Source organism: Ostrea edulis, chromosome 9 (genome assembly GCF_947568905.1).
Source record: "Ostrea edulis chromosome 9, xbOstEdul1.1, whole genome shotgun sequence".
Lineage (NCBI taxonomy): Eukaryota > Metazoa > Mollusca > Bivalvia > Ostreida > Ostreidae > Ostrea > Ostrea edulis.
Window position 1 is genome coordinate 44519998 of NC_079172.1, and position 12124 is coordinate 44532121.

Genomic DNA, 12124 nt, shown 5'->3' on the forward strand with positions numbered 1-12124 from the left:
TTGATTATTGTTTAGCACTGCATGTAGGCTGTATATAAAACAGCCGTATCTCTGCATCAGCAGAACCCTAAATGAGGGTGGAATCAGTGGGTTTCTTCAATCAGAATGCCATACTGAAGATTCCGTATTTTACGTGAGTATTTAATACAATGTATCGCAAAATGTCTCGTAGATGTCAATTCGCGTAATCATGAATTCGCGAGTGCTCTATTGATCAAGAGTTTTACATGTATTTCAGCAATATAAAGATAAAAACGTGTAATGTTTTTTCGCGTTTTTTGGTGCTTCTCGTGAAATTACACGATAATAAATCCCACGCTTATGTTTAAGAAATTACAGTAATCTCTGCAACTGAGAGAATTTGGTAAACGTTCTGCACTCTTGATTCCTAATTGTTGTCATGGAACGAATTAAGCTTATAGCTTGCGTAGACTGTTTAGTACAATGATTTGAAGCAAAAATCAAAAAGGCATCAATGGACATTATTGTATGCGCTCGTGAATAATTCTATATGAAACGATTTTTATTTTCCTTCTTGGCGCACAATTTTAATGATATAAGGTAATAATTAATATCACCATTTTCAGTTCATATATTATTTTGAGAGGAACCCTATTAGTTGGAGGAGGGAGAATGCGTAAAAGAAGAAAGGAGGAGAGCGCGGGAGAGGCAGACCTAATTCCTAACCGCCCAACCACTACTCTACATGGGGATATATAATCCTATCTCAAATACAGAGAAATATTAAAATGAGTTATCTTCCTTCGCACTGTGTTCTAGACATACATTGCCAGTAGCGGATCCAGAAATTGTCAAACGGGAAGCACAGTATAAGACTGTCTTGAAGGCCGCAGGAGGTGAGACCCCTGGACTTAATGAATTCTGACTAAATAAGTCTTAAATATGTTTTACATGTAGTGGGGTTTGTTTTGTGGTTGGTTTTTTTTTTTTTTTTTGGGGGGGGGGGGGCATTTGTGAGGGGGTTTGCCCGGTGCTGGATCCGCCAGTGATCGAATAGGTGTGGATAAATCATAAGAAATCAGCGGTGGACAAGAAACCAAAAATACACGTGCCTTGGCAGAATAAATTGGTCAAATGGTCTCCCATGGTCACATGATTTCCTGTATATGTCTTATTAACTTAAAACCGTAATAAACATTTTTATAGTTGTCAATCTACACTGCGTTTGCTTCTAAAGTTTATAAAATCTTCACTACAAAGAGGAAAAAATCAACACAATTGGTGTCACTTTATGAAAGGTGAATGGTGAGAATTGAATTCGGCAAAACAATATTGAACCCTTAATCGTCACTATATACATATGATATTTGAGTGTACAGTTTCTTATGTTTTAGAGATCAAACCTCTCGTCAATCTAAAGATTCCATAGATTCGCATCCAAAGTCTTTGCACCCCTTCTGAAAAATCCTGGACACTAATCTGTCAATATATGAAGTGGTGGATCCTGTAGGAGCTGGGGGTTGAAATGGTCACCGCAAGGGGAAAACGATTCCGTATATTATAAGTTGTCTTTGGCTGTTCATTGTCATAAATAGGGCACATTAAATGGACACATATTGTACATGTAGTAAATTTTATTTTACGACATAATATCAACAAAGACATTTGAACAGTGTATGTAACATGGTATTACACGTATATACATTGTACATGATTATGATGCACTTAAGGTTAAACATGGGGCATGCTTCTATCTCTTTCTTTCTGTCTCTTTCTTCTTTCCTCTCCAACTTCCCTTACACAGTTACAGCTCAAGTTATACTCTGATAAGTCATGACTCTCTCTCTCTTCTCTCTCTCTTTCTCAAAAACTTAAATGCGAACTGTCTCAAGTATCATACATGAACGCGTATGACACGTGATACACAAATACGACGGTGGGAAATGTTACGTACCGGCTCTGTCATGTTTTCACCACAACTTCACGTGGACAAGTAAAACACCCATGACCACAACGCTGACCCGAGTTGTTACAAAATAATGAATCTTAACGGCGGTGGACCCTCCTCAATGTGTATGTACTTATAGACTAGTATATCAGTATGTACATGAATGTACCTATAAACTAGTATATCAGTGTGTACATGTACTTATAAACTACATGTAGTATATCAGTGTGTACATCTACGTATAAACTAGTATATCAGTATGTACATGTACCTATAAACTAGTATATCAGTGTGTACATGTACTTATAAACTACATGTAGTATATCAGTGTGTACATGTACTTATAAACTAGTATATCAGTGTGTACATGTACTTATAAACTACATGTAGTATATCAGTGTGTACATGTACGTATAAACTAGTATATCAGTGTGTACATGTACCTATAAACTAGTATATCAGTGTGTACATGTACTTATAAACTACATGTAGTATATCAGTGTGTACATGTACATATAAACTAGTATATCAGTGTGTACACAGGGCTGTAAATTAACCTTCAATTTGGAGGAGGCAGGAAATTAGGCGGGGGTCTGGGGGCCGCCCAGGCCCCCAGACGCTGAGCACATTTTGTGCACACTGAACACGTTTCGTGCAAAATCCTTGATTCTAGGGCCTTCTAAGATGTTACTTGACTAACTCATTCTAAAAGAAAGATTTGGAATGCTTTTTAAGGGAGGTATCATGTTCTTAGTTATTGGAAACAACATAAATTCTAATGAACTTTAAATTTTAATTTTTTTTGGCTCAAAAGTTGGAGGAGGCAGCTGCCTCCTCCGCCTCCATGTAATTTACGGCCCTGGTACATGTACATATAAACTAGTATATCAGTGTGTACATCTACGTATAAACTAGTATATCAGTGTGTACATGTACGTATAAACTAGTATATCAGTGTGTACATGTACGTATAAACTAGTATATCAGTGTATACATGTACATATAAACTAGTATATCAGCGTTTTTAAAGTCGTTATGGTATAAATATTTGATCCAGTTGTTCCCTTGGCATGCAAATATTTCTCCGAATAGCTTGGAAATAAGTAGCACTATTTTCATGAATACAGAGTCATTATAATCCAACCAAATTCAGTTCCGTCGCCGAAATGTTAGAAAAACCATATCCTTTATTCATCAATCCTAATACATGTATAACGAAGGCTATGGTTAAATTTAACTGAGAGTGGTCCTATATTCCTTGAAAGGACTGTTTTATAGACCAACAAACGTTATAAAGACAGACGGACGACGGGGCACATTTCCATCAAAAACTCATCCGACTCAGCTCAGTTGAGTTAAAATCTCTACAGGTAGTGATTGCTCATATACAAAAATATGTTGTGTTTTCTAGAAGTGAGCGAGTCTGCGCTGGGGCACATGTATAAAAATAACACCTTCCATAACGCTACACGTCGGCATACGGTCGGTCCCTTTTGGGTGTGCTAGCACAGCAAGAAAACATGGCGGCGAACAATGTGAGGGCGGCTCCCCCTGCCGTTAAGTAAAATGCCCAATAGAATGTGCAGGTTCCTGGAAAAGATAGAACACATAATAATATAAAGAATGTATTTTCATCTGATATGTGAATATACCAGAACTGGTCTCTGGTTTCGAAAGGATTACAACAGTAATAATATGCAATTACGAAAACCACTTGGACCCGATTACGTAATAATTACAAAATAGTTGTCTCAATTTCTTTGTTTTTCTAACAAAGTCTCCGATTTTATGGTTCTATTCGAATTTCATATCATATAGCTGACTTTGATAAGATTAAATCTATATAATCTATCACAAAATTTATGAGCCTGATAAGACAAACATTTATAAATTACTTTAGAATCATCTAAAACGTGCCATTCTATAAGACAGATGATTGTTTTCTGGCAAGTAAAACGTTTTTAATACAATATCTTGAAAGAAAGGAAATAAAAGCACGACATGATAGGGCATCTTATCTCCCAGGTACACCTAAATCCTGTTCAATCAGCGTTTCTCAAAATAAAAACATAAATTGGTGTAATTTCGCAAAAATCATCCCCGTTTTATAGATTAATTTGACTGAAGGCTCTGCAGGTATAAAACAGAAACACGATAGTTCGCCAGATACAAAGAGATAATGGCTGCTTCCGACACGGTTTCTTCCTTGACTTCCGGCGGTCGCATGCGCCCCCACACTATGAAACGGCAGCAGTGCTGCTGAAAGATGACCTGCCTGTGTCTGTGTGTGTCAGTCGTAGAGTTGTCTGATTATCGTTTGTTACAGAAATATCGACCATTGCCATAGTAATCAGGATCAATCAGGACGAGATAGCCCATTAACTTTAATAGTATATAACTCGAGGCATATTGATGGCAGAATATCACAAGAAAATATATGTAAACCGAATTTTAGATATACACATTGCCTTTAATTGCCTTTATCTAGTAAATGTTAATTCATATATATATATATATATATATATATATATATATATATATATATATATATATATAAGTGCATACACTGTTTTAACATTTAAACATCAAAAGATGACTAATTTGGACTCATCCTAAAGTCATAACCCTGGGTTATGATCGAAATTCACCATTTTTTGTACATCCTTTTCTGCTATTCCTAAGTATGCATTTAGATTTTATACAGTATCAGCAAACTTACACATAAATACTATATATATACTAAGTTATATACTAAGTTTGGCCCCACCCTGGGGTCAGAACCCTTAGTCTGGGGATCATCAAATTTACAATTTTGGTAGAGGCTTAATTACCTTCTCTACATCACTATGCATTTAGTTTTTCTTACACGTGTGCGGTTCTTGAGAAGAAGACTTTTGAAAATTGGTCAATTTTGGGCATTTTTTGTCCCATCCCAAAGGCCCCAGGGGTGCAGGAATCCTGAAATTTACAATTTATGTTCCCCTGGTTCCAAATATGCTTCATACTAAATTTTATTGATTGATTGATTGAATATTGTTTAACATCCCTCTCAAGAATATTTCACTCATATGGAGACGTCATCACTGCCGGTGAAGAGCTGCAAAATTTCGGCCTATGCTCGGCGCTGAGGGCCTTTGAGCAGGGAGGGATCTTTATCGTGCCACACCTGCTGTGACACGGGACCTCGGTTTTTACGGTCTCATCCGAAGGACCGCGCCATTTAGTCGCCTTCTACGACAAGCAAGGGGTACTGAGGACCTATTCTAACCCGGATCCCCATGGGATTACTAAATTTGAAAAGAATTGGAATGATAGTTTTCAAGAAGAAGTTAAAAATGTCTATTGTTCACACATTTAATAACTGACCATTTTGGCCCCACTCTGATACCAAAACCCCTACCCCTGGGATCATCAAATTTACAATTTTGGCAAAGAACTATCAGTTCTTTCTAAATATTCACTTAGTTTCAACATAGTGTCAATAGCACTAAAGAAGATGTTTTTTAAGTGTTTTACACATAAAAACTATATACCAAGTTTGGTTCCGCCCTGGGGTCAGAATCCCTACCCCGGGAATCATGAAATTTACAATTTTGGTAGAGGCCTTCCTGCTCTCCATCACCATGCATTTAGTTTTTCTTACACTGTACACGTGTGCGGTTCTTGAGAAGAAGGTTTTTTGAAAATTGGTCAATTTTTGGCAGTTGTTGCCCCCATCCCTAAGGCCCCAGGGGTGCTGGATTCCTGGAATTTACAATTTATATCCCCCTTGTCCTAAAGATGCTTCATACCAAATTTGAAAAGAATTGGACTGGTAGTTATCAAGAAGTTAAAATGTTCAATTGTTAACGCACGACGGACGACAACCAATTGCAATAGATCACCTGAGTTTACTCAAGTGACCTAAAAATAAATAAATAAGATCCAAACAAACAAAACATTCACCAAACATCAATACAAACAGCAACCAAATCTTCAAAATGAACAAAACTCATTCATGCTTGTGTCATTAATGTTGTTCCTTACCAAATTTATAGGAACTGGACAGGTTCCCGCATGCTTGCTGAACCTCTTCACTGGTCCAACCGTGCGGGTAAATAGCAACACCTCCCCCTACAAGCAAACCTAAGAACAGAGAAAAAGAAATTACAAAGATAATAGTATATTTCTTCCTGGCACTTGTATTGTCATTAAACTAGAGGAATCAAATATAAAATGCTTCACCAGTCGTGTGTTGGAGATTTCTATGTATAACAGGATATGCATGGGTCTGGTCCCTTACATATGAAATGTACAAAACAAAACGGCGGACGATGACGGACAAATTTTAATTAGAAAAGTCACTTGAGCCTTGAGGTCATGTGAGCTGATGCAAGACGAAATTTCCTTAGACCAATTATGTATCGGGCACCTTAAAACCAGGACATTATAAAGTGGTACAATGAACTGATGATGCTAAAACCATGAAAACAAATATCTACAAGTATTAACTGATTGTACTACAAATATCAACTGTAAGTTCTGAATAACAGACATTCATTTTTTATGTAGGGGCAGTATGGTGGTCTCTTATAAAGCGTGATGCGTTTCTCATTCGTTCGAGCATTTTCAACGGATTCACGAACGAACATAACTTGTGTCAAACTTATAGATTTGTCGGTGGAGCCCAAATGTAAGATGAAAGGTGGAAAATCAATGATCTAAGATCTACATGCAAACATTTAGACTGCGTACAATACGTAGGTCAACTAGCTATATATAAAAAAAAAAAAAAAAAAAAAAAAAAAAAGAAGAACACCCCCCCTCCCACACACACACAATTACCAGAATGAGACTCCGTTTTTTCGTATCATGCAGGTGTTAGAATTCCATTTCTTTTACATCTTCTTCTTTCCATTTCTTATTATTGCATTATTTATTTCATTCATTTAAATTGAAAACTCGTTAATGTATTCTTTCGTGTCAAGATTCGGAAAACTAACTTCTATAGATGGAAGCTTTTTTTTCTAAAATGGTGAAAAGGACATTGGATCTGTACAAGGATTGATGCTACACGTGCATGGTTCTTCACCTGGTGACATATATAACTGGTGATTGCAAAAAACGGACAGGTGTAAATCACCGGTATACATCACTTGGGTTGTTTTATTGTTTACGGGCAAGTACGATATTTGTTAACCACAACGTTTTATAATCCTGGGATTGGTCACTTGGCCAAAATATAGGTGGTCATTGGGTTCTCTATACACTTGTGGTTTTTGGCATCGACACACCCACTTTCCCCCTTTCAACTCAATCAATCTTGTATTTCTTTGATCCAAACCGTTTACTGGTTTTGCTTAGCTTGGATCACAAAATGACACTCTTCACAAAGGGGTTATATATCTCATTTTCATAAAAAGTTAAATCTTGTAAAGTTATTACTACCGGATATATAGCAAAAGAGATTGAAGTATTGTTGAATGGTCTATTGAACTATTGTTGAATGGTCTCCTGACGTTGGTAGAGTAAAACGTATGAGATAACCTTTAAGTATGTCAAACTTCAGGTGTATCAAATCCCCCTTCTTTATTAAATAAAATGACTGCCCTCAGCATTGATCGGATTTTCTCCTACGTCCCAGTATCTCCCTACAGATTATACGACAGGGACACTAGGTGACAGAGGACCAGGTGTTGTTGAACTTGTTTACACCAACCCACTAACCAGGTCAGTTTTACAGCCCCCCTGTTTATCATGTCATTACATAAACCCCTGTGTACATGTGCTAATACACAGAAGATAACATGAATGAAATTCCTAATGCACTGGTGCCAACATTTTCTTTGAATTTGATAAAATTATCAGTATGGTGATGCCCTTACCACGAGGCGTGAAGATTACTTGCACGTTTTTGCCTGGGTTTTTTTCTGCTGCAGTTTAAAGAGTTCTGTGTTTTGTATTCGCATCATGACTCACAGTCTATTTTATTTTCTAACTCCAATTGCTGGTAGAAAATCTCTGAATCTTGGGCAAAAATAAATCGATAAAAAGTATGAATCACCAGTGCCGAGCGATGACAATTGTAGTCATTGTATATGACAGTCTAACATACAGACACCAGCAAACAGCTGTGCCGTCAATTTAGTTTCATAATATGTGATTTAGAGCGTGGTCGTACGTATTAACTTTTAATACCTAAAAGCAGGTGTCAAATTTTGTAAATTGCGCTTGGTCATTATTTTTATTTATAACAAAGATGTGCAGTTCATGATCAGAACCTCCAGATCAACTCTCTCTCTCTCTCTCTCTCTCTCTCTCTCTCTCTCTCTCTCGTTAAAGGACAAATTGTCATCTCCTTTATGTACAGATGTACTAACATATTGACAAATTTGATTGTTAGAATAGATTACATTTGTCCTTTAAAATAGAAAACATTTGTTAATAGTGCTATAATACGTACCCGAACACATCTGTAAAACACCTGCAATCCTAGCAATAAAAGGTGAAACTATTCCCCTGATACAAATCGCCAATATAGCAATTAAGGCTATTAGGACAGCCAGTCCACATCCGGCCCCCACCGCTACGGTAGCCACTTGCCACCATAAGCTGGGAATATCACTGAAACTCGAATATCGTCCACATTGCTCCACCATTTCAAATGCACCATCTAAGGTTCTTCGCGGGTAGTTACAGCGCCTGAACACACCGAAATACACCGGTATATCGTTCAGCTGTCCTTTCAACCAGTAAGGCATGTAAAATCCAAAACTGGCCCCTATCGCGGCCAGAAGGGACAACAAAGCCCAGAAAACCCCTATTCCTGAGAGCCTGGTCATCGCTAATTGTTGCCTCTGTGAGCGGCGCAACAGCTCTGTACGCCAAAGATCGCGCTGACTATCCGTACCAGTAATAAGAATTCCAGCTTCGCATTTAAGTTATTGAAGTTCATTCATGATTGCGCTTCGTTTGTGCGCTGTTTTATTGTTAATATAGATCATTATCCAATTTGTATAGGGGCATATATCGGAGCTCAGCTGAGAAAGCGCACGGCGAGGCGATGGTAGTCCCTCTACTTGTGGTGTCGATTAACCTCACCATACCGGCTGAGGTTTTCCAACAAAAGATTTCATGTCAAAGTCTACAGTCCTTGTAAAGAAAATGTCAACCTTAACTCTCGAGAAATCTCTCTATCATCCGTTTACCTCACGGCTGACGAAAATGAATTAAATATGTTGAATACCTTTTTTCATAATAAGAAATCGATTGAGGTTTTAAAAACAGGTTGAATAAACAATTATTCAAAATCTTTCCTGTGAAGACCTTCGTTCAGGTAGAACGTAAATAATGCTATTATCCAAACACACGTATAACTGTTCCGTAACAAATGAAACAACACGGTAGAATTTTCTACACTGCATACGGTGGAAAAAGAGTCCCAGGCAATTTTGTGTATTGCTGTAATATTTTGAACCATGTCTTGATTCATTCCGATTTAAAGACCGCGTTTGATAACTCTTGACCCATATTGTACAAAATCTGATACCCTGTCGATTAAATCTGACAAGGAACAAGGATCTACACAACAGAATCCAGAAACAAAGGCGCGTTCAGATCCCACTGTCACGAATTAAGGCGTCTTCCGTATCTGTGTTATATCAGTTTCGACAAACCTTTGATTAATTCTGCATGCAAAGAAAACTGCAAATATACGCGCAGAGACAAGATTTACAGAAAGCAATCTGAAATTTTACTTAAGCTAGGGTATTTTCAAGAAAACACGTTCTTGCCATCAAGCGTAATGCGCACTACTCGCCTTCGTTAAAACTACATGTACGTAGACCAGAATCTTGAGGAAGAAGATTTAATGATACCTGCAGGATATCTAAAATCAGTTTGGCAAATGAATAAAAAATATAAGACATCGATACATTAAACTTAAAGATTTTAATAGGCACAGCAATATTTTTGAACTTGAACGCAGGATAATTTTTGACGTCTTGCTCAGCCAAGAATAGGCTTTCATTTGAGTTAGTACTGAAAATGGTTGCACGACAGGCTATAAGCCGTGAACGCCATCTATATGATTACGACGTTATCAAGCAGTAGCTACACGAATACACATATGTACACGTAATTAAAAATGTCAGCGTATCATACTAGTAGTAAATATAAAAGTTTTCATAAAAATAAAGAAAGGGGGAACAGGTACAATCTGACAATTTTTTGTTTATGTACATATAAAAAGAAGAGAAATTACACAAGAGCTACACCCCCCCCCCTTACACACACACACACATAGATGATGCGGGAGTACAAATGTTCTTATAGAAATGATTTTAAACTTAAATTATCATGAAGAATATAAATGATGATTAGCGTCTGAAACATATGCTACACTTGCATGACAGTCTTGTTTGTCAATTTTAAGTTTTATTGAAAAGTTGAATTAGGCAATGAACTGTAAAAATACATTCCTCATATATAAACTAATTAGTTAGTCCATGTCACTGAAACAAGATAATTACACATTCGTGGATAAAAAGTCCTACATTTTCTAATTCTCTTTCATCTACCAGAAATTAGTTACCAGTACTGCATGAACGTACAGTGTAGTAGGTGTTTTTTGTTGACTGTCAATTACGTTAACAAGAACTCCGGTAATTAATCAACATTCGATTATTATCATATATATTCATCAGTGACTCACCTCTACAGGGTCAGAGAGAGCTTGATTATGGTTTTTGGAACAGGTTCATTTCCAAGAAAATAAGTTCCCATGTAACTAAATCCCCGTGTAAGTAAAGTACCATGTATTTAAATTCATATGTAACTAAATTCCCATGAAATTAATTCCATAAGTAACTAAATTCCCATGCAACTAAATTTCCAAGTAAATAAATTATCAAGTAACTAAATTCCCAAGTAATAAATCCCCATATAATTAAATTCCCAAGTTACTAAATTCCCATATAACTAAATTTCCAAGTAACTAAATTCCCTTGTAACTAAAATCCTACATAACCAAATTCCCATGTACATAACTAAATTCCTATGTAACTAAATTCCCTTGTAACCAAATTCTTATGTAACTGAACTCCCATATAACTATTTCCATGTAACTAATAGGTAGACATAATACCAGTGACGCCTGTAATGATGGTGCGTGTGACCTATATATCTTTATAGAAAGTCCATGTCAGACGTATGTATAGCTGTTGTTTGATATTTTCACGCTTTTCCGAGTCACCTCGCCTACGCAGAAGTACTTTCACAATTATTTGCTTCGTAGAAATGTTTATTTCACCATCAGTTGCATTTGATACCAATATTTACCAAGGTATCACCGATGTCAAGATGACTACTAACACTGTACAACAAGCAGCCAGTAAGTCTACAATTTCTAAGACTATGAATAAACCTTAAAAATGATAAAGTGTGTGGTATAAACCTATCTGTTGTATAGTTTGCAGATTGGACATAACAACATATTTTAACAAATAATGAAGACATAGAACTATGAAATGTGATTCTGGGCACAGAAACACAAGATATTGAGCTGCATTTGACATGGAACTATCATCAAGTGTAATAATTAATAAAAATTAACAAAAATTCAACTTGTTATCGGGCCGCAGAAGATGGAACAAATTCTATTTCTCTTTCTTTTTTTTATGGATAGGACCTCACTTACGATATGCATTTTGTACATAACTTCAGGACGAAGACTTAATTGTGAAGTCATATTTTAATTAAGGTATCTTTCTTGTTATAAATTGTTTAGTAAACAAAATTATTTAGTAGAAACAATTTTACGCGATAGGACAACGATTTTAAAAGATATACATGTACAATGTATATGTACATGTATACAAGCGTATGTGTTTTGAGTTTTAACTAGTCTAGACTCGACTCCCCTTATCACTCAAGACCACTTGTATATATTTATAGACCTGACTGAATCCGTAAAAATGGTCTAGAATCCACAAAACACTGCACAGCCGCTTTGTATTTCGTGAAGAACAAATAGATATAAAGAAATTAATGAAAAGAATATTAATTAAACCCAAAACAAACGCAGCACAAATTGACAACTATAATGTTTATTTCATATTTTTTTTAATATACTAATTTGCTTGGAATGTTTCTAGAGATTATACAACCCAAAGGCTAACATTAACCCAAATAGGTATGTATTACATTAATTTCGGAACTATTTTGAAAATGCATTCA

At 36.3% G+C, this 12124-nt stretch overlaps 1 protein-coding gene across 4 annotated transcripts; it reads right to left on the minus strand.

Moving 5' to 3' along the window:
- Positions 1 to 1577: 1577 nt before the first annotated feature.
- On the minus strand, positions 1578 to 9558 carry LOC125659403 (LHFPL tetraspan subfamily member 6 protein-like). Of its 4 annotated transcripts, none has more exons than XR_008798584.1 (4): positions 8352 to 9558; positions 5936 to 6034; positions 2790 to 3499; positions 1578 to 2429 (listed from the first exon to the last, which is right to left on the minus strand). XR_008798584.1 is itself a non-coding variant. In XM_048891072.2 (3 exons), the coding sequence occupies exons 1-3, from the start codon at positions 8728 to 8730 to the stop codon at positions 3375 to 3377; spliced, it is 603 nt and encodes a 200-aa protein (XP_048747029.1). In that variant the 5' UTR covers positions 8731 to 9558; the 3' UTR covers positions 1578 to 3374. The 4 variants fall into 4 exon arrangements, 1 of the variants encoding a protein (XP_048747029.1); XR_008798583.1 differs by having other exon boundaries at positions 2782 to 3499; XR_008798582.1 differs by having other exon boundaries at positions 1578 to 2454; positions 2782 to 3499.
- Positions 9559 to 12124: the final 2566 nt, after the last annotated feature.

What these genes read in the sequence shown, in the direction of transcription:
- LOC125659403 (XM_048891072.2), bottom strand. Translation starts at nt 8,730, where the DNA reads ATGACCAGGCTCTCAGGAATAGGGGTTTTCTGGGCTTTGTTGTCCCTT. An exon ending in TGTTTTACAGATGTGTTCGG is followed by an intron (nt 6,035 to 8,351) that starts GTACGTATTATA and finishes CTCTGTTCTTAG; the next exon opens with GTTTGCTTGTAGGGGGAGGT. An exon ending in GTCCAGTTCCTATAAATTTG is followed by an intron (nt 3,500 to 5,935) that starts GTAAGGAACAAC and finishes TATCTTTTCCAG; the next exon opens with GAACCTGCACATTCTATTGG.